Source organism: Piliocolobus tephrosceles, chromosome 14, assembly GCF_002776525.5.
Source record: "Piliocolobus tephrosceles isolate RC106 chromosome 14, ASM277652v3, whole genome shotgun sequence".
NCBI lineage: Eukaryota > Metazoa > Chordata > Mammalia > Primates > Cercopithecidae > Piliocolobus > Piliocolobus tephrosceles.
Window position 1 is genome coordinate 40,971,053 of NC_045447.1, and position 22,527 is coordinate 40,993,579.

Consider the following 22,527-nt stretch of genomic DNA (forward strand, 5'->3'; position numbering starts at 1 on the left):
ATACATGGTGTGTGTGTGTGTGTGTGTGTGTGTGTGTGTGTGTGTGTTTTCTTCTTTTAAATTTCTCTTTGATAATCTTACTAAACTACGTGTGGTTTCCCCAAACTGTTCTGTCTGCCTAAGACACCTTCCCCCAGCTCTCCCTCATCCTGCCTACATGACCAACTCCTACTCATCCTCTAAGTCACAGCTTAGTTGTCACTTCCTCTGAGAAGCTCTCCCTGACTGTCATGTGCAAATCTCTGTTATTACACATAGTACGGTGGGTCCCAGTGGCCCAGACTCTCCTAGTAGCCTCACCCAGAGGACTCTTCACTCCTGTAAAGGCTGGGCTCAGGCCTGCTGTTTCCAAACTACCTGGTACCTGGCACAGGGCCTAGACACATGTGATGCTCAGTAAATATTGAGTGAACAAATATAAGGCTGGACGAGGAGAAAAGCAAGCTGAAGATGCCCAGATGATACTAGTGGTTGTGATTGCCACTGTTGATCAAGTATCTGCCATGCGCCAAGGGGTCTAAATACATCATCTAACTTAATCCTTATGACAAGGCTGTGAGACAGATACTTTTTTCAATCTCTCTGTCTTTTATTTTTTTTTAGAGACAGGGTCTCGCTGTGTTGCCCAGGCTAGTTTTGAACTCCTGGGATCAAACAGTCCTCCTGCTTTGGCCTCCCAAAATTCTGGGATTACAGGCATGAGCTACCATGCCTCGCTGAGACAAATACTTTTGTTACCTCATTTTACAGATGGAGAAACTGAGACTCCAGAGGTTAAGTCACTTGCCATCCAGCTGATAAGAGACAGAGCTGAGATTGAAACCCAGGCAGGCTCTGGCTCCAGAGAGCACAGTGGTGCCTACTTAGTTGGGCTGAGGGTGCTGGGCTGTCTGGTGAGACGGCAGATGGGGGTCAATGTGGTGGATTCTCTCTGTGGTTTTTCTGCCTTTTTACATTCACACTCAAAGGGATGAAAAGCCTTAACACATCAGCAAGCAGGTCAGTGATAGCTATACATCATCCCATCTTATCTCACCAGGTCTATAGAAATAACAGTAATTAGAGTATTTTCACTTGGTCGCCCTTCACAGTGCGTCACCGTCCACGTTGAATTGACCACTGTTCTGCTTGTATCCTCTTATGTACTCTTAAGACGAGAGCTCCGTGTGTCCCATGATCAGGGCAGGGAGCCTCATACCCTTTGTCCCATTTGTCTCTTGCAGATGTCATGGCATCCCCAGTACCGGAGCTCCAAGTTCCGTCATGTCTTTGGCAAACCAGCCAGCAAGGAGAACTGCTATGACTCCGTACCTATTACCCGCAGCGTTCACGACAACCACTTCTGTGCCGTGAACCCCCACTTCATTGCAGTTGTGACTGAGTGTGCTGGTGGAGGGGCCTTCCTCGTCATCCCCCTGCACCAGGTAAAGACACCCCCAGGCCCAAACAGCTCTCTGGAGGCAGTGCAGGACAGAGGGAAAGTGGAAAGAGCCTAGCTTTCTAGAAAGTCCTAACCCTGCCCATTACTAGCTGTGTGACCTTGAGTAAGTCATTTCATCTCTTTGAGCCTTGGTTTCCTCACTGGGAAAAATACATCTGTCCTGAATTTTAGCCTCTAGCAGTTGGCCTAGCTACTCCTAGCACCTGTCCTCTTCTCTACAAAATAATTCTGCAAATTAATTTCCTCCTGAATAAAATATAATTTTTTAATGCTTTACTGGGATTACAGGAAATTGAGAAAGTCTCCAAAGCCACCTTCCCCACCAAAGAAAGGGAAACAAACATTGAGTCAAAACTAGCTAGGAGAGGCAAACGGTAAGCAAGCAGGAAGAACAGGCTTGTCCTGAGGGCCAGAGTTGCTAGTATAGGTTGGACGATATAAAATTGTGGATATTCAACTGGTTTTGACCCCAAAAAAGCAACAGTTTCACATAGGTCAACCTAATAGCAAGTCCATTCAGGATGCCAACCCTAAGTCTCTACCTTAAGGCAGAACACCTGAAGGGGCTAGAGGGATCCCAGCTTAGTAGTGCCACTGGCTCACAGCAGAAACCGACATGAAACCTCTCCAGAGGAAAGGATCCACAACGTGGACATGATCCCCACAGATTAAACACAGGGACATGTGAATTCACAAAGATCACAAAACATGTACACCACCATGAGTGAGAGTCAGTTGAAACAACAAATAGCAGACTTAGACCCCCAGACGACTTCAGAAGTTAAAAGATTATACAGGATTAGAATCTCATAGGCCAGGTTTCCTGAACACAATGCAATTGAGTTAGAAATCAATAACAAAAGATAAATCTTATATTCCCATTCATTTGGAAACTTAAAAACATATTTCTAAATAATTTATAGGCCAAAAACAAAATCCAAATGAAAATTTAAAAATCCTTGGAACTGATAAAATGAAATATATCACAACACTTACAAGATGTAGGGAAAGCAGGGCTTCAAGGGAAATCTATAGCACAAATGCTTATATTAGAAAAGAAGAAAGCCTAAAAAGTAATGACTAAACATTCCATCTGAGAAGTTGGAGCCGGGTACGGTGGCTCACACCTGTAATCCCAGCACTTTGGAAGGGCAAGGCCAGGGGATTACTTGAGCCCAAGTGTTTGAGATCAGCCTGGGCAACATGGTGAAACCCCATCTGTACAAAAAATACAAAAATTAGCTGGGCATGGGGGCATTTGCCTGTGGTCCCAGCTACTCAGGAGGCTGAGGTGAGATCACCTGAGCCCAGGGAAGTTGTGAGCCACGATTACAACACTGTACTCCAGCCTGGGCAACAGAGTGAGACCCTGTCTCAAAAAAAATAAATAAATAAAGTCAAAGAGCAGCAGAATAAACCCAAAGAAAGTTTGAGGAAGGAGAAAATAAAAAGCAGAAATCATGGAAGAGAATATAAGGATACATTACAGAAGATCGAAAGGGCCAAAAGTTTGTTGATAGACAAGCCCCTGCAGAGACTGGCCAACAATAAAAGAGAACGGGTACAAAAAGCATCAGGAATGAGAAAAACAATATCACAGCAGAACTTTGAAATCTAATAAGACACGAATACAAGCAACTGTATGCCAATAAATTTGAGAACATTAACAATATGGGCAAACTCCTTAAAAAATACAATTTGTCAATACTGATTCATGTAGAAATAGAAAGCCTGAATAATCCTTTAAAGGAATAGTCCTTTCAGGACTTTAAAAATTGAGCAATAGGCCAGGCACGGTGGCTCATGCCTTTAGTCCCAGCACATTGGGAGGCCGAGGCTGGCAGATAATGAGCTCAGGAGTTCGAGACCAGCCTAGCCAACATGGTGAAACCCCGTCTCTACTAAAAATACAAAAATTAGCCATGCACAGTGGCGGGCGCCTGTAATCCTAACTACTCAGGAGGCTGAGGCCAGAGAGCCGCTTGAACCCAGGAGGCAGAGGTTGCAGAGAGCTGAGATCATGCCACTGCACTGCACTCCAGCCTGGGCAACAGAGCCAGACTCCATCTCAAAAACAAAAACAAACAAACAAAAATTGAGCAATAAAAATTTCCCTTAAAGAAAATAGCAAAAGGAAAGGCAAGCTATAGAGTGGAAAAGTATATAATAAACATGACAAAAGACTCATTTCTTGAATGTATAAAATGTAGCCAAAAATCCACAAAACACTGAACCAGCACTTCATAGCAAAGAAAATCCAAATGGCTAATAAGCATTTGAAAAACTACTCAACCTCATTAGTAAACTAGTGCAATACCACTACACATCAGATTGTCAAAAATGTCTAACACTAGTAAATGACAACAAGTATACAGAGTTGTGTAAACTATCAGACACTTCTGATGGGAGTGTAAACTGGCACACCTGTTTTGGAAAGAAGAAAATGCATATATCCGTGACCCAGAAGTACCACCCATAGGTTTATACCACGCAGTGTGCACCACTGGAGCTTCTGTGCACCAGAACAGAAGCATGAGAATGTGTAGAGTAGCATTGTTCGTATTATTGCAAAACTGGGAAAACCTGTATGTCCAAGAATTTCATAAATAAATTATGGCATATCCATACTAGTGAATATACGAAACCATGAAAAGGAGTAAAGTGTAGTTACATACAACAACATGGTTGAGTCGGAAAGATAAGGTTGAGTGAAATCAGCCAAACAAATTTTAAACTATATCATTTAATTAACCTTAAATTAAAAACCGCTTACCCTAAACCATATTTTAACAGTTGCATAATTACATAGTAAAATTTTAAAGAAAAACAAAGAAGAGACTACCGTGAAAAACAGAATAGCAGTTACCCCTGGGGGATGGAGAGGGTTACGATTGGAAAGCATCTCATGGGAGACCTCCTATGTGCTAGTAATGGTTCATGTCTTGGCCTGGGAGGGTAGCAATTATGGGTAATTTATTTCCCAGTAATTTGTTAAGCTGATAATTTTCATTCTTTACATTTTTGCATGTTTCTTAGGTTTTACATATATACACACACACACACAAACACATAAGAAAGACTCCAGGCCTAGATGGTTTTACAGACAAATCCTGCAAAACTTTCAAGGAACAGATTCTAATCTTTTAAAAACATTTCCATGAATAAAAAAGATGAACAACTTCTTTCCTCATTCTGTGAGGCCACTGCAACCTTGATACCAAAACTAGGCAAGGAGGACAGAATAAGAAAGAAAAAAACATTGATCAATCTCACTCATGAAGATGGATGCCAAATTACTAGCAAATTACAGTAAATACCAAAAGATACATTTGGACCAAGTTGGATTTATTCCAGAAACTAAAAGTGGTTTAATATTAGTAAACCTATAAAGGTAAATTATCATATTAGCAAGTGAAAGAGGCAAAACCTTATGATCATGTCCATAAATGGAGAAAAAGTGTTGATAAAGCCCAATACCCAGGCGTGAGAAAAACTCAGCAGCAACAAAAAGAAAATTAGCAAATGAGGGATAAGAGAGAATTTCACCACCTATAGCAAACAGCATTTTAAAACCTTTTTATCTTGAAATAATTTCAAGCCTACAGAAGATTTGCAAATAAAATTGAACTAATTCCTGATTAAGCTTTACCTGGTTTACTGGTTTTAACGTTTTGCCTCTCGGGGTGTGTGTGTATGTATGTTTGGAAACAGAGAAGTTATAGACATATAACCTGCGCAGCATAGCAAGACCCCATCTCTTAAAAAATTGTTTTTTAGTTAGCTGGGCACAGTAGTACACACCTGTAGTCCCAGCTACTCGAGAGGCTGAAGCAGGATAATTGCTTGAGCCCAGGAATTTGAGGTTGCAGTAGCTATGAAAGCACCACCGCACCCCAGCCTGGGTGACAGAATAAGACTTCATCTCTTAAAAAAAAAAAAAAAAAGTTATCGGCCAGACGTGCACTGGGTCACGCCTGTAATCCCATCACTTTGGGAGGCTGAGACAGGCAGACCACTTGAAGTCAGGAGTTCAACATCAGCCTGGCCAACGTGGTGAAAACCCATCTCTACTAAAAATACAAAAAATTAGCCAGGTGTGGTAGTGGGTGCCTGTAATCCCAGCTATTTAGGAGGGTGAGGCAGGATAATCACTTGAACCCGGGAGGTGGAGGTTGCAGTGAGTTAAGATCGCGCCGTTGCACTCCAGTCTGGGTGACAGAGCAAAACTCTCAAAAAAACAAAAAAAGAGAAAAAGTTATAGAGATGACCCTTTACCCCCAAATACTGTACTTCGGTCTGTATCTTCTAAGAACGAGAATATTCTTTTACATAACCACATTCTAGAAATTTAACATTGATACAATGCTAATTATAATATACAACCCAAATTCAAATTATATCAGTTGTCCCAGTAATGACCTTTATCGTAGCTTTTTTTTCTGATCTAGAATCCAATTCAGGACCACGCGTTAATTGTCATCTCTTAGCCTTCCTTATTTCATGATATTAACATATTTCAGGGGTAAAGGTCAGTTGTTCAGTAGAATGTTTCTAAATTTGGACTTAACCAAATTGTTTCCTCGTGATTAGAATCATGTATGTATTTTTGGCAAGAATATTGCATGAGTGGTGCTATATCATTTTTAGATCATTATGTCATGGGACACATGATGTCAGTTTGTCACATTATTCATACTATTAACTTGACTTATTTGTTAAATAGTGCAAACATCATTCATAAAGGGGAAATGTTAGAAGCATCTACAGACCAAGCAGGGTGGCCAACACCTATGGGCCCAGCACTTTGAGAGGCCAAGGTGGGCGGATCTCTTGAGCCCAGGAGTTTGAGACCAGCAACACAGTGAAACCCCATAGCTACAAAAAATGCAAAAATTAACGAGGCATAGTGGCGCATGCCTGTAGTCCCAGCTACTCAGCAGGCTGAGGCAGGAGGCTCCCTTGAACCCAGGAGTTCCAGGCTTCATTGAGCCATGAAGGTGCCACTGCACTCCAGCCTAGGTGACAAAGCGAGACCCTGTCTCAATATAAATAAACAAAATAAAATCAAATCAGGAATAAGATAAAAGGTCATGTCCTGCACAGTAAGACTAGGAAAATGTAACTTGTCAATACTGATACAAGTAGAAACACAAAGCCTGAATAGTCCTCTACCAAACACTGAGCAATAAAAATTTCCCTTAAAGAAAAGACAAAAGGGCCGGGCGCGGTGGCTCATGCCTGTAATCCCAGCACTTTGGGAGGCCGAGGCGGGCGGATCACAAGGTCAGGAGATGGAGACCATGGTGAAACCCCGCCTCTACTAAAAATACAAAAAATTGAGGTGGCGGGCGCCTGTAGTCCCAGCTACTCAGGAGGCTGAGGCAGGAGAATGGCGTGAACCCGGGAGGCGGAGCTTGCAGTGAGCCGAGATCACGCCACTGCACTCCAGCCTGGGCGACAGAGCGAAATTCCGTCTCAAAAAAAAAAAAAAAAAGAAAGAAAGAAAAGATGGCAAAAGAAAAACAAGTTGAAAGTTTTAGGATGGAAAAGGAAGAAATAAAACTGCTATTATTTACATATATAATTGTCTACATAGAACTCAGAAGAACATGTAGTCAAATTATTAGAAAAATAAGAGTAGTTAGAAGGTAGTGCATACAAGAATCAGAACACAAAAATGAATTGCATTTGTACATACTGGGAATATTTAGATGATATAATTAAACATTTGCAATAGAATAAAAGAAGATTGGATACCTAGGAATAAACAAGCAACACCTAGAAGGAAAATGATAGAACATTGTTAAAAGACTAATAAAGATGACCTCAATAAATGGAAATATTTACTATATTCATGGATAGACACTTTTACTTCCTCCCTCAAATTCCCACAGCATTCTCTTTTATTAGGACATATTCCAAGCCTATTTTTTTCCTTAGACCCATGCCCTGACTACTTTGAATTAGAGTCATTTGTGTTTTTCTGCTAGTACCTCCTAATGTAGTTGGGTGCATAATTGTTGCTCATAAATTTTCATTGACTCGACAAATTATCTAATGATTGTTCATCCAGATAAACAGGGAGGGCATAAATGGCCAAGGGAAGGGCACAAGCAAAAGCATGGAGGTGCAACTGTATGTAGAATGCTCAGGAAGCAATGCAGAGAACAGCTGTCCGGCCAGAACAAATAAACAATCTGTGAAGGAGAAGAAGGGGAGTACCCTGAGGAAGTGGACTGGGGCCAGCTGAGCAGAGACTTGAATGCTGGGGTGAGGCATGTGACCTGTATCCTAAAGACAGAATGTTTCAAGCTGGGGAGGGACAAGTGCAAAATGGGATTTGTAGAAAGACATAAAAGGGTAAAAACGGGAAGGACCCCTATAGATGGCCCATGTTGCTACTTGTTTCTTCCAAGCTCTGCATGCTTGTAAAAGATTATGTCCACCAGACAAACTGCATTCTTAATTAATTCAATAATTAGTTGGTTTTCCTGACTTTTATTACTCAAACTCTCAGAACTGTCACTGTTTCTAACTTGCATGAACTGCTCAGTGGAAATGGGTACTAACAACTGGTATAAAGAAAACGTGATAGCGTGTGACGTGGGTGGGGAGAGGGGACCTAGTTTAGGCAGGATGGTCTGGGAAGACATTCCTGGGAAGGTGACCTTTGAGCAGAGAGCCACTTGAGGCTCTAGAGGGAGAGTATGCTGGCAGAACAAATAGAGCATGCAAAGGCCCTGAGTGGGAATGGGTTTGGTGTGTCTGTGCATTGTCAGCACGTCGGCAAGAGTGGTGGGAGGAGGTGAGGTCAGACTGGGGAGTAGGGCCTGGACTGTGAAGGTGTCGTAAGCCCAGGCAAGAGTCTGGATTCTATCCTGTGTCCAGTGGGAAGCCACTGGAGGGTTGAAACTCGCCTGTCGGCCGGGCGCAGTGGCTCAACTCTGTAATCTCAGCACTTTGGGAGGCTGAGGCAGGCAGATCATGAAGTCAGGAGTTCGAGACCACCCTGGCCAACATGGTGAAACCCTGTCTCTACTAAAAACACAAAAAATTAGTTGGGCGTGGTGGCAGCTGCCTGTAATCCCAACTATTTGGGAGGCTGAGGCAAGAGAATTGCTTGAACCCAGGAGGTGGAGGTTGCAGTGAGTTGAGATTGCGCCACTGCACTCCATCCAGCCCAGACAACGTGCGAGACTCTGTCTCAAAAAAAAAAAAAAAAAAAAAAAAGAAACTCACTTGTCCTGCACAGCCTGATCCTAGGTAAAATGTGTGATTCTCTTTGGGCTTTTTGAAATATCATAAATAGCTCAAAGACAAGACACCTGTTAATCGCTGTCATCACAGACTCCTAGGAATCTAGACCCAGCAGGAGCTATGATACAGTTTGGATGTTTGTCCCTCCAGTTCTCATGTGGAAATGTGATCCCCAGTGTTGGAGGTGGGGCCTGATGAGAAGTGTCTGGATCATGGGGGCAGCTCATGAATGGCTTGGCGCCCTCCTTGTGATAATGAGTTCACCCAAGATCTGATTGTTGAAAAGAGTCTGGGACATCTCCCCGCCGCCTGCTTTCTCCCTCTCTTGCCATGCAGCACATCTGATCCCCCCTTCCTCGTCTGCATGATTGGAAGCTCCCTGCAGTCCTCACCAGATGCAGATGCTGGTGCCAGGCTTCTTTTGCCGCCTGCAGAACTGTGAGCCAAACAAACCTCTTTTCTTCATAAATACTCAGTCTCGCATATTCCTATATAGCAATGCAAAATGGACTGACACACCCAGGAGCCACTGATCAGAACTTCTCACACTTTAGTGTTACAACACAGATTCTGATGCAGTCAGTCTGAAGTGGGGCCAGGGAATCTTCTCCAACAAGCTCCCAGAGATGCCCAATAAAATACAGGATGGCCAGTTTAATTTGACTTTCAGATAAACAATAAATAATTATTTTTGATTTTTTCTTTTTAATTAAAAGTTTTATTTTGACATCATAGTAGATTCACAAGCAGTTACAAGAAATAGTACAGTGCCATTCTGTGTATCCTTTACCCTGTTTCTTCCAGTGGTAACATCTTATAAGACTACAGTACACAGTACAGTATCACTGCTGTGATATTGGCATCAATACCGTCAAGATACAGAACATTCCATCATCACAAAGATCTGTTCCCTCCACCACCATTCCCTCCTTAACCCCAGATGGCAATTAACCCGCTCTCCATTTCTATACTTTTCCCATTTTAGGAATGTTACATAAATGGAATCATATGATATGTAACCTTTTCAGCTTGGCTTTTTTCACTCAGTGTAATTCTCTCGCAATTCAGTTGGGTTGATGCATATATTGAGTATTGATCATGTTTTTTGGGTTTTTTGTTTGTTTGTTTGTTTGTTTGTTTGTTTTGAGACAAGGTCTGGCTCTTTCACCCAGGCTGGAGTGCAGTGACATGATCATATCTCATTGCTGCCCTGAAGCCTCCACTTCCTGGGCTCAAGCAATCCTCCTACGTCAGTCTTCCTAAATAGCTGGAACTACAGGTGCATGCCATCACACCCAGCTAATTTTTGTATATTTTTTATGTAGAGGTGAGGTTTTGCTATGTTGCCCAGGTTGGTCTTGAACCCCTGAGCTCAAGTGATCCACCCACCCCAACCTCCCAGACTTCAGGAATTACAGGTGTGAGTCACTGTGCCTGGCCTCAATTGTATGTTCCTTCTTTCTTTTTTTTTTTTTTTTTTGAGATGGAGTCTCGCTCTGTGGCCCAGGCTGGAGTGCAGTGGCCGGATCTCAGCTCACTGCAAGCTCCGCCTCCCGGGTTCACACCATTCTCCTGCCTCAGCCACCCGAGTAGCTGGGACTACAGGCGCCCGCCACGTCGCCTGGCTAGTTTTTTGTATTTTTTAGTAGAGACGGGGTTTCACAGTGTTGGCCAGGATGGTCTCGATCTCATGACCTCGTGATCCGCCCGTCTCGGCCTCCCAAAGTGCTGGGATTACAGGCTTGAGCCACCGCGCCCGGCCAATTGTATGTTCCTTCTTTCTTTTTTAAATTTATATGTATTTATTTATTTACTTTATTTATTTTTTTGAGGCAGAGTCTCGTTCTGTCACCCAGGCTGGAGTGCAATGGCATGATATCGGCTCACTGAAACCTCCGCCTCCTGGGGTCAAGAAATTCTCCTGCGTCAGCCTCCCAAGTAACTGGGACTACAGGCACACACCACCACACCTGGCTAATTTTTTATACTTTTAGTAGAAATGGGGTTTTGCCACGTTGGCAAGGCTGGTCTGGAACTCTCGACCTCAGTTAATCTGCCTGCCTCAGCCTTCCAAAGAGCTGGGATTACAGGCATGAACCAACTTGCCTGGCCTCTTTTTTTTTTTCCCAATAGAGACGAGGTCTCATGATGTTGCCCAGTCTGGTCTCAAACTCCTGAGCTCAAGTGATCCTTTCACTTCAGCCTCCCAAAGTGCCAGGATTACAGGCATGAGCCACCACTCCCACCTCTGTGTTCTTTCTTATTGCTGAATAGTATTCTGTGGTATGGATGCACTACAGTTTATATAACCATTCACTCACTGAAAGCCAGTGGGTTGTTTCGAGTTTGGGGCTATTACAAATTAAGCTGTTACAAACATTTGTGTACATATTTCTGGGTGAATTTAAGTAAGTCTCCATTTCTTTGGCATAAAGGGCCAGGAGTGCAGTTGCTGAGTCATTAGGGAGTTGCATGTTTAGCCATATAAGAAACTGTCAATCTATTTTCACAAATTTTTGGTGTAAGTATAAAGTATTGCATGGGACCTACTTACACTGAAAAATTAGCTGTTTATCTGCAATTTGAACTTTACTGGGCATTCTGTATTTTACTTGCTAAATCTGACTTCCCTCCTCCTAGGTGATACCAATGCTACTTGTTTGCCAATTGCATTTTCAATAGCAAGGCTCTAATCTAGCTCATGTTCATAATTATGGAAAAATCTCAAGCACAAAAGTAGATAAAAATAGGCCGGGCGCGTTGGCTCAAGCCTGTAATCCCAGCACTTTGGGAGGCCGAGACGGGCGGATCACGAGGTCATGAGATCGAGACCATCCTGGCTAACACAGTGAAACCCCGTCTCTACTAAAAAATACAAAAAGCTAGCCGGGTGAGGTGGCGGGCACCTGTAGTCCCAGCTACTCGGGAGGCTGAGGCAGGAGAATGGCGTAAACCCAGGAGGCGGAGCTTGCAGTGAGCTGAGATCTGGCCACTGCACTCCAGCCCAGGCAACAGAGCGAGACTCTGTCTCAAAAAAAAAAAAAAAAAAGTAGATAAAAATAATATGATGACCTTTCCTTAGCCCAGATTCCAGAAGTATCAAGAGTTTTCCCTCTTGCTTCACTCATCCCTTTTCCCTGAAGTGTTTTAAAGCAAATCCTGGACGTTTTGTCATTTCAACCTCTGCCCCCCGCCCCCCGCCCCATGTCAGTATGCAATTCTAAAACCAGGGACATTTTCTGACATAACCATAATGCCAAGATCACATTAATAACAACTCCTGTGTCACCTGATTCCTAATTCATATTAAATGGTCCCTGGTTGCCACATACATGCCACTTTGCTTGTAGTTTGTTTGCCTCAAAGTCCAGATGGGGTCCACATCTTGCATTTGATTGATGTTTCTTTTTTTATTTTTTCTTATTATAAGTAGAGATGGGGTCTCACTATGTTGCCCAGGCTGGTCTCAAACTCTTGGGCTCAAGGGATCCTCCTGCCTCAGCCTCCCAAAGTGCTGGGATTACAAGCATAAACCACCACACCTGGCCAATATGTTTCTTATTAAGAAACCACATCCAGTACTACTGTGCAGGTGCCATCGCAGAGCACTTACCTGCACAGACAGGCCTTAGAGGCTCTTTATTGTGTTGTAACCAGGCTTGGAGTGATTCTTCTGATGCCTTATGAACATTAGCCCCATTTATAGGGGATCTTGCACCATTGCACAGATGAGGTCGCTGAGGCTCAGGAAGATGACTTCCCAGAGGACCCTGTGCAGTGTGTCCAGGACCTGAATGGGAGCCGAGACCTGGGTGTGGCCTTGCGGCCTTGTTCTCACTTCACTGACCTGCGGCTCCTGAGGTTTAGTGCTGATTTGCATCAGCTTCTACTCATTACCAGGATTATATTCCATGCCAGGCACAGAGAGGTATCAGTAGGCGAGTGATGTGAGAACAAGGAAGGGACAAGCTAGCTAATGATTTAATGAAGTACATATATTGCACTGAGATTGGGAGATGTCTGGCCTTGCCACAGAGTCCAGGAAGTCCTTCTCAGAGGGGCTGGGCTGCCCCAGGCAGTTTCAGATGTCCCAGAGGGAGTGACACTGCAGGCAGGGTCCCTCCCTCTTGCCTGTTGTGACCCAGGGTGAACTGGTTAGAGGGAGGCTGGAGGTGAGTTTCGCAACCTGCAGCCTTGGCAACCAGGGACTGTACCCAGGGAAACAAAGGCAGCAGGGGAAGGCTGGGGAGAGGCCAGGACTGTGCTCCTGAACCTGGGGCCCAGCCTGCCGCAGAGTCACTCCAGGGAGGGGGTGAAGAAGGTGGACTTTGCTGTGAGGTGTGGAGGGTGGGGAGGAATGAAAGCAAGAGCAGGCAGAGTCCCTGGGGGTCAGCCCTGGAACCCTGCTGGGAGTAGACAGGCCAGAGGGGACGTGGGCCTGAGGCCGTAATGGACACCGTGGCCTTCAGGTGCCTGGGAAAGGCACTTCACTGCCATGCTCTTCAAGGCCAGCCTTAGCCAGCACAGTGGCTTACACCTGTAATCCTAGCACTTTGGGAGGCCAAGACGGGAAGATCACTTAAGATCAGGAATGTGAGACTAGCCTGGACAACATAGTCAAACCCCATCTCTATTTAAGAAAAAGAAAACAAAAACAAAAACAGGCCACACTCAGTGGCTCACACCTGTAATTCCAGCACTTTGGGAGGTCAGGCATTCGAGACTAGCCTGGCCAACACAGCGAAACCCGGTCTTTACCAAAAATAAAAAACCAGGTAGGTGTGGTGGCACATGCCTGTAGTCCCAGCTACCTGGGAGGCTGAGGCAGGAGAATCACTTGAACCTGGGAGGCAGAGGTTGCAGTAAACCAAGATCGCACCATTGCACTCCAGCCTGAGCGACAGAGCAGACTGTCTCAAAAAACAAACAAACAAACAACCAAGGCCAACCTGACCCTTCTCAAGCTGATGTGTGTCCACATCACTCCGCTGCTCAGACGCCTCCCAGGGCTCCCCGTTGCCTATAGATAAGGCTCTGCCTATCTCATCAAAGCCCTCTGCGCCCTGTCCTAGCCAACTGTTTGGAACCTCAGAGCCTTCCATAGCACATATCTGTTCCATCCACACAAATTCTCCTTCTAGAAAGACAGGGTGTGGGCTAGTCTGATGTTTTGGAAGTCTCTTCCAGTTCTAGGAGTTTGTCCAGCCTGGAAAAGAACATACTCAAGGAATGGGTCCTTGATGATAACCATGGTGTGAGGACAGCAAGAGCAGACCAGGCCGTAAGAGGAAACATTCCCAGTCCTGGCTCTGCTGTCCTTAGTACATGATTGTCAACCTCTCTGAGCCCCAGCCCTCTGCGCTTGTAAATGGGGAATTCTTGTACTACGTCCTGGGGTGGTTGGGAGGTAAATCAAATAATATGATCAAAGCACCTGGCACTGGGCCTGGCACATATATGACTCCCTAGATTATGGTTTCTAAAGAAAAGCTTTTTTTTTTCCTTTGGGACAGGATCTCACTCTGTTGCCCAGGCTGGAGTGCAGTGGTGTGATCATGGCTCGCTGTCGGCTGGAACTCCCAGGCTCAAGTGATCCCCCTGCCTCAGCGTCCCGAGTAGTCGGGACCACAGGTGTACATCCCTACGCTGGACTAATTTTTGTAATTTTTGTAGAGATGGGGCCTGTTGCCCAGGCTGCTCTTGAACTCCTGGCCTCAAGCAATCTGCCTTGGACTCCCAAAGTGCTGAAATTACAGACATGAGCCACTGTGGCCAGTCAAAAAGCATTTAAAAACCTATTTCTTATAGACATGGGAACATGTCTGATCCAGCTGCCTGCGTTCACCAGTAGGAAAACAATCAAGCCACCAGTTCATGCACGGAGGGCATGCCTGGAGACACTGCTGTGTAGGAAAGGATGGGAGTCCCCCAGCAGAACAGTTTGCCCCCCCAGGGAGTGTATCCCCTGGCCCCTGAAACATACCAAGCAACAATGAAACTGGGTAATGGTAATGAACTGTGACGAGCTTCTCCTGGCTAATGTACTGAGCAAGTACGCTTAGCAAGTACCGGGCCCTGTCTTCAGTGCTTTACTGTGAATGAGGTGCTACTACTGTTGTCATTTTGTAGACAAGGAAACTGAGGCATAGAGAACTGAGGTCACTTGCCCAAGGCCGCACCGCGGTAAGGGATGTGGCAAGGATTCCACCCCTGGAAGCCAGCGTCTGCCTGCCCGCTTCACCTCTGCTACGCTGTGTGTCCTCCCTCTGCCCATCCCGCCACCCCGTCTCCCAGTCTCCACCCTGAGCTGTTGGGATGCTCATTTGAGATCGTGACTATGATGCTGTTGTAGAAACAGCTGCTCCCTTGAGTGCTGAGGGTTGTGACAGTGGCCTCACAACGTCTGCCTTTCTGGCAACGGAGGTCTGCCCTAGAGCGTCCTCAATCCGGTCCCCCACCTGCCTGGCTTCTCCTGGGTCCTTCTGTCCTGTCTTCCCCCTCTGCCCCAGGGCAACCCCTTGGAGACTTGGAGATGGTGCCTCTCCAGGCAGAGCAGCCCAAGCTAGGGTTCTGTGGGGTCTGTGAGGGGAGCAGGTGTGTCTCCCCTGATTTAGAGCTTGTGCACCCCATCCATCAGAAGCCTGTTTCTGGCTGAGTGCTGGTCTAATGGGCAGAAGGTGGAAATGGCCTCCTGATGATAAATGCCCCTGACAGGCTTTTAGCAGCTCAGTCAATAGCCCACCAGGCTGGCTAATGTCTGCTCCTGCCTGTGGTCCTCAACATAAAACCCTTTTAGAAGCAGAGCAATCTGCCAACCCAGGGCAGGGCAGGAGAGGTGGGGCAGAGAGGAGGGGTGGGGTGGGCTGGGGTGTGATCCAGCACCTTCCCTCATCAGCTGAGAAGGAAGAGAAGGCTGAGAAGGAAGAGAAGCAGTCTAGGGCTAGGCCCTCTGAGCCACGCCTAACCCTAAGGCACCTTCCCGGAGTCTGTGGGAGGCGGGAGGTGTGGGTCTGAATGAGGCTCCTGGGTAGTTTGCCTCCCGTCAGCCCGAGGGCAGCCTGACAATCAGCTCTTCTGGCTTTTCTTGAGAAACCACACTGCAGAAATTGGGGCATGGCCATGGGCCAGAGTCTAGAGATAAAGGCCCTGAGAGCAATCAGTGCCCCACAGTCAAAGACACAGTACTGCTCTTGGCCTTCGACCCAGGAAACGATCCAAGAGAAAGGAAAGGCTGTGTGCAGGAAGGAGACCAGGGCACGGACTCACAGAGCACTGGTGCTTCCCCAGAGCATAGGAAGTACAGCACCAGGCTCACACTTGGGGGGCCAAAGGCCTGGGCTCAAGCCCAGCTCTGCCCCTCACCTTCGCAGTGACCCTGGGCGAGTCCCTACTCCATGCTGGGTTTCCCCAAGTCTGAGGTCCAAGAGAGTGTGCTGGGATCCATTCGCGATGCCTGCCACAGGTGCAGGATAAGACAGTGCAGCTGTGGGCTCCATTCCTGGTCTCTAGAGCCCTTCAGGAACTACAGTTTTATAACAGAAGTTTTTGGCTAATCCTGGATGGACTAATTTTTTCAGAAAATCTGTATTTTTGTTTTTAAACACCTTTTTAAATTGCAAAATTTACATAGCTAAAAAAAAGACAACGATATTAAAGCCAGCCATTTATTCCACCGTCTAGATATAACCATGATTAACATTTTGGCTCATTCCTTTTAGTTTTTTTTTCAGTTTTGACATACAAATATACGTACGTACACATATAATAATAGCTTCTGTTGCTGAGCATTTATAGTAACACCTGACTGTTGGGCTCTTCATGCATAGTATCTCATTTAACTCTCAACAATCCTGCGAGGAAGAGATTATTATTCATTCACATTTTACAGATGAGGAAAAAGAGGCTTGCAAATTTTGAGCAGGTGCACAACACACTCAGGTTTTAAATTTTCGAAAACTCACCTTGAGGACAGTGTACAGGATGTCCTGGAGGCTAAGCAAGAGGTCACTGGCAGCTGGGCGCAGTGGCTCAAGCCTGTAATCCCAGCACTTTGGGAGGCCAAGGCGGGCAGATCACCTGAGGTCAGGAATTCAAGACCAGCCTGGCCAACGTGGCGAAACCCCGTCTCTACTAAAAAATACAAAAATTAGCCGGGTGTGGTGGTGCGCACCTGTAATCCCGGCTACTCAGGAGGCTGAGGCAGGGAGAATTGCTTGAACCTGAGAGGTGGAGGTTGCAGTGAGCTGAGATCGCACCACTACACCCCAGCCTGAGCAACAAGATGAGACTCCATATCAAAAAAAGAAAAAAAAAGAATGGTTAGTGGCTTAAGCGTTGGTTCCATGGAGACCTGGGCCAGAGCCTGTAGGTGCAGTGTCCTTCCAAGACCCTAGCTCCAGGTACCGCCCTGCCAGGGCAGGCCAGGAAGCATGTACCTCTCTCCTCTGTCCTGCTGTGGAGGAGGCAGAGACCGCTTGAAAGAAAGAAAATTTTCACCTCCCTCCATGTACATCACAAACGAAGGACACAAGTCCACATTCTTTCCCTTTTTTTGGTTCTCTTTCTCCCTGTGAATGTGTAGGTGTGTGTACAATTTTTTGTTTTCAGAACCATTTGAGGGTAAGTTACATCCATCTTAGTCCTTTATCCCTAAATACTTCTGCGTTTCCTAAAAATACAAATATTCTCTTACATTACCCTAGTACATTATCAACTTCTATAAGTTTAATGTTGTGATAATACATTAATCTACCGTTCTTGTTCAGATTTGTTAAATAATGTCCTTTATAGCACTGTCCCCTCCAGTAGGAGATCCAGTGTAGGGGGAGGTGTCTGATCACTTTTTCCTGAGGGGAGAGAGCTGGATTAGCCAGAGTATTTCCAGAGGGAGGCACAGGACCACCTCCTCTGTTTGCAGAGCTACTAAAATGTATGTATAGGCCAGGCATAGTGGCCCATACCTGTAATCCCACACTTTAGGAGGGCAAGGTGGGAAGATTGTTTGAGCCCAGGAGTTTGAGACCAGCCTGGGCAACATAGCAAGACCCCATCTCTACAAATAATTTTAAAAATTAGCTGAACTTTGTGGCACGCCTGTAGTTCTAGCTTGGAACTTGGGAGGGTGAGGCAGGAAGATTGTTTTACCCCGAGTTCCAGGCTACAGTGAATCATGATTGCACCATTGCACTCAGCCTGGGCAACAGAGCGAGACCCTGTCTCTTTAAAAGAAAAAAAAAAGTACGGTGTTCTCTCTACACAGATGGGGAGGTGATGGAGGAAGAGAAGGTTGGGTGTTCCCTGAGTCCACCTTGTTCTTGAAAGTCCCTCTAGAAAAAATTCTGAGACTATTGATTCTGCAAAGTCAAGGACTGTGTTGTGTGTTCACCTTGCGATCAGCCCCTCCAACAGTACCTGTCCCCTGGGCACCTCGGGAATATTTGTGGGATGGATGGATGCTGGCCAGTTTTCTTCTCAGTTGTCTCTTTCACTTAGATATAAAAATGGTTGGGGGAGCATTCTGGTGGGTGGCTTAAGAACCTGGGACTAGATGGTGGATGTGGGCTGCATTGGCAAGCCGAGGGCCTGGGTCCTGGTCCCTCCTCTGCCAGGGCCATGCAATGTGATATGCAAAATGAATGGATTGGTCGCTGCCAGTCCAAGGTTCTGTGAGTGAACTGGTGTGGTTTCTCTATGACCTCAAGAAATCCAAGTCTGTTGGTGGAGTTGGAAATAGCTTCAGGGCTGTGTGGCATGGGCTGGGGGACCTGTATGTCCCTCCCAGCATCTATATAGGAATTCTCATTAGGAAAGGGGAAAATGAGGGAAAAGACCCTTCTATGTAATTGAGATAGAATTCACATGCCAGAAAATTCACCATTTTTGTTTTTCTGTATTTTGTTTAAGACAGGGTCCCCTTCTGCTGCCCAGGCTGGAGTACAGGGGCACAATCACAGCTCACTGCAGCCTCGACCTCCCAGGCTCAAGCAATCCTCCCACCTCAGCCCTCCAAGTAGCTGGGACTACAGGCATGCAACACCTTGCCTGGCTCTTTATTTATGTATTTATTTTTCAGACGGAGTCTCACTCTATTGCCCAGGCTGGAGTGCAGTGGCATGATCTCAGCGCACTGCAACCTCTGCCTCCCAGGTTCAAGTGATTCTTCTGCCTCAGCCTCCCGATCCACCCACCTCGGCCTCCCAAAGTGCTGGGATTACAACCATGAAACACCATGCCAGGCCTAATTTTTTTATTTTTTGTAGAAATGGGATTATGCCATGTTGCCATGTTGGAAAATTCACCATTTTTAAGTGTGTAGTTCAGTGGATCTTAGTATATTCACAAGGCTGTGAATATACTGTGAATAAACTGTCACCACTACCTAATTTCAAAATCATTTCATCACTCCAAAAAGACACCCCTCACCCATTAGCAGTCACTCCCTATTGCCCCGTCTCCCAAGCCCGAGGCAACCGGAATCTGCCTTCTGTCTCCATGAATGTATTGTTCTGCGTTTTTCATATGCGTTACTTAGGGTTCCCGATACCAGGTACCAGGGGGATGCATTAATGTGCTCAGGTAATGAAACCACATCTGGAACATCATCTAAGTGGAATCACACAATGTGTGGCCTTTTGTGCCTGGCCTCTTCTTCTAGTGTTTTCCAGGTTCATCCATGCTGTAGCAGGGACCAGTACTTCATTCCTCTTTTTGGGGAGAGTGGTATTCCGCTGCATGAATGTACTGCATTTTGTGTGTCCATCCTTCACTTGATGGGCATTTGGGTTGTTTCCACTTTTTGATATTATGAAGAATACTGTTGTGAACATTGGTGAACCAGTTTCTTTTCTTTTTTTTTTTTTTTTTGAGACATAGTTTCATTCTTGTCACCCAGGCTGGAGTGCAGTGGCGCAATCACAGCTCACTGCAACCTCCGCCTCCCAGGTTCAAGTGATTCTTCTGCCTCAGCGTCCCGAGTAGCTGGGATTACAGGTGCGCGCCACCATGCCTGGCTAATTTTTATATTTTTGGTAGAGACAGGGTTTCACCATGTTGGCCAGGCTGGTCTCAAACTCCTGACCACAGGTGATCCACCCACCTTGGCCTCCCAAAGTGCTGGGATTAGGTGAACCAGTTTCTTATAGACTTATCTTTTCATTTTCCATGGGGATAGACCTAGGAGTGGAATTGCTGGGTCATGTGCGAACCGTTTAACCTTTTGAGGAACTGCCAGACTATTTTCCAAAAGAGCTGCACCATTTTACATGCCCGCCAGCAGTGTATGTGGGGAAATGCCCTTTTATTGAACATCTGCCATGTGCTAGCCACGGTGCCAGACCTCCCTCCCATGATCCTCACACCAACCTGTGAAATACCTGTGATTGCTCCCTTTTACTGAGGAGGACACCAGAGCTCAGAGAAGTGAAGTAACTCCCCTGGATCACACAGGGAATAAGTAGTAAGGCCTAGATTCACACCCAGCTCTGTCCCTTACATGTTCCTGTTGACTGGTTGCTGACTGATTACGTGACTGTCCAGATGCTAATGTGGAATCCACTTCCTCCCCAACCCTCCTGGGCACTGTCTTGCAGACAGGGAAGTTGGACCCCCACTACCCAAAGGTCTGCGGGCACAGAGGGAACGTTCTGGACGTCAAGTGGAACCCTTTTGATGATTTTGAGATCGCCTCCTGTTCTGAAGATGCCACAGTGAGTGTCAACCCCTGAGGGGCTTCCCCTTCCTGAAGAGTGGGATTGGGGTGGGTGGGGTGGAATGGTACATGTTCTTGGCTCTGGTGCCCCTGACTCCATCACGCAGTTGAGGTCACTGTGTGGGGAGGTGTTAAGTTAGGTAGAAGAGAAGACATTCTAGGTGCCGTAGGACTAGGGGCACCACCCCTCCTCTCTATGGGCCTTAGTTCCCCGCCTATAAAATGGGCCTAATAGCTACACCCAGCTAATAAAGCCCAGTGAAAATGTATATTCTGATGGGAAAGTCCATCCTTTTGGGGGGCTATAAAAGGCTACAAGGGGCATTTTTCTGGTGATCAGAAAAGATGTTCCACTTAATCCCACAGTGAAGAAGCGAGCTGTAAAAGGCTGTGAGGGCTTTGGATAAATGTGAACAATAAAACCATTCCAGCAGCTTCAGTCTCACTCACTTTTTTGAGCCTGTGTTCTGTACCAGGGTTATCATCCCTACCCCAACAATGTGCAGTGTTGCTTATTTATAGTTCATTTCGTACCCACTTCTAAAATATGGTGGGTATGGCTTAAGACAAGAACCACAGATGTGCCAGGTTCAGTGGCTCACACCTGTAATCCCAGCACTTTGGGAAGCTGAGGTGGGAGAATCACTTGAGGCCAGGAGTTGGAGACTAGCCTAGGCAACATAGTGAGACCCTGTCTCTACTAAAAAATTAAAAATCACAGATATGATCAGATGATTAAAATAAAGATAAAAGTCGTTATCACCATTTATTGTGAGCCACCGTATTCCTCACTGTCATCATACTCATCGTCTCACAGTCTCCCCAGCAACCCCACAAGGTAGGACATTTTTCTAATGGAGAAGCTGAGGATCAGAGAGGTACAGCAACGTGCCTAATGTTTCACAGCCTGTGGGAGGCAGAGCCAGACTTCAGACTGAGGCCTGATTCGAGAGCCCATTTTCTTTCCAATGTGCCATGACACATCTTTAAAGAGCAGCAGCCACAGATGGAGAAAGTGAGGAAATACTAGAAATGATGGCTAAGAAGGGTTGCAGCAGTCAAGCTCCTAGCTTAGCTAAGAGCTACCTGGCAGCCAAGGCAAAATGGGCAATAGAATGTATTGCAAAACCTTCAGTTAGACCAAAAGAAGCAGACTAGTTCATCAGGAAAGGAAAGCAGAAAAATCAAAGAGGATTTGTGTCGGTTTCCATATAGCAGATGCTGAGGAACGTAAAGGACAGTGTCTGCCGAGGTGATTTTACCAAAGGGACAGTCAGGTCCTGTGAAAATTGGCCCTGTCCCTAGGGAGTACAGGGCCTCTGGCAGGATGTCAGATATCTGAAACTGTCCCCACTTTTGTAATACCTGCCTTTTCAGAACTGCTTTGAAGGCTCCCATCAAGATCTTTATTAAATCTCTTGCTAGCCTCATTGCCTGCCACTGTCCCTTCCCCGATGCCCCAGGGCAGGACATAACTGTTGGGAGACTGAAGAAGGAAGGGGCTTTTCTCCCCGAAACTATGCCCACAGTGAATTTATGGAGTGAATTCATTCCTGTTCCTCCCTGCGTTCAGGGCCTGGAGGGCACGGTTGCGCCTCTAGCACTGGGGAGTCTTCTCTGCTTTAGTGTTGCGGGTGGTACCTGCATCTTCCAAACACACCTGTTCACAGTCTGTCTTCCTTCTGGGGTTCTATGTAGTGAGAGCCCTCACCAAACCGAAGTATTTGGAACCTGGCACTACTTTTGTGGGGTTGGCTTCCTGGTTTTAAATCCAAGATGACCAGGAAATAAATATTTGCTGAATTGAAAGCAAAGTCGTCTACCTGAAAAACCTATATAACTCTAAGGGAAACAGTGCGTAAAATCAACTAGGGGCCAGAGAACCTTGCAGGACCAATAAGGAAGGTCAAGTCAGCAGCATCCCAGGCTCGCCTTGTACTCCATTTGTATACCTCCGTGACAGGGAGCTTACTCTCCGCCATGGCAGCCCCCTCCATCTTCAGACAACGCTACTCTGGAAGGAAGTCCCAGTGCTTCTCCTCAGGCCCTCACCATGAAATACAGGCCTCTGACCCCATCCAGTCCAGCCTTCTGACCTTCAGAGTTTCCTCTTGCAGGCCAT

The 22,527-nt window shown here is 46.0% G+C and overlaps 1 protein-coding gene across 2 annotated transcripts in view; it reads left to right on the forward strand.

Annotated features, from left to right (window-relative positions):
* CORO2A (coronin 2A) overlaps positions 1–22,527 on the forward strand; it is a 67,714-nt gene that overhangs the window by 34,513 nt on the left and 10,674 nt on the right. For both annotated transcript variants that reach the window (XM_023202934.3, XM_023202938.3), the window contains exons 2-3: positions 1,224–1,424; positions 20,287–20,403. In XM_023202934.3, coding sequence (XP_023058702.1) covers positions 1,224–1,424; positions 20,287–20,403 — 318 coding nt within the window. The remainder of the gene's footprint in view (positions 1–1,223; positions 1,425–20,286; positions 20,404–22,527) is intronic.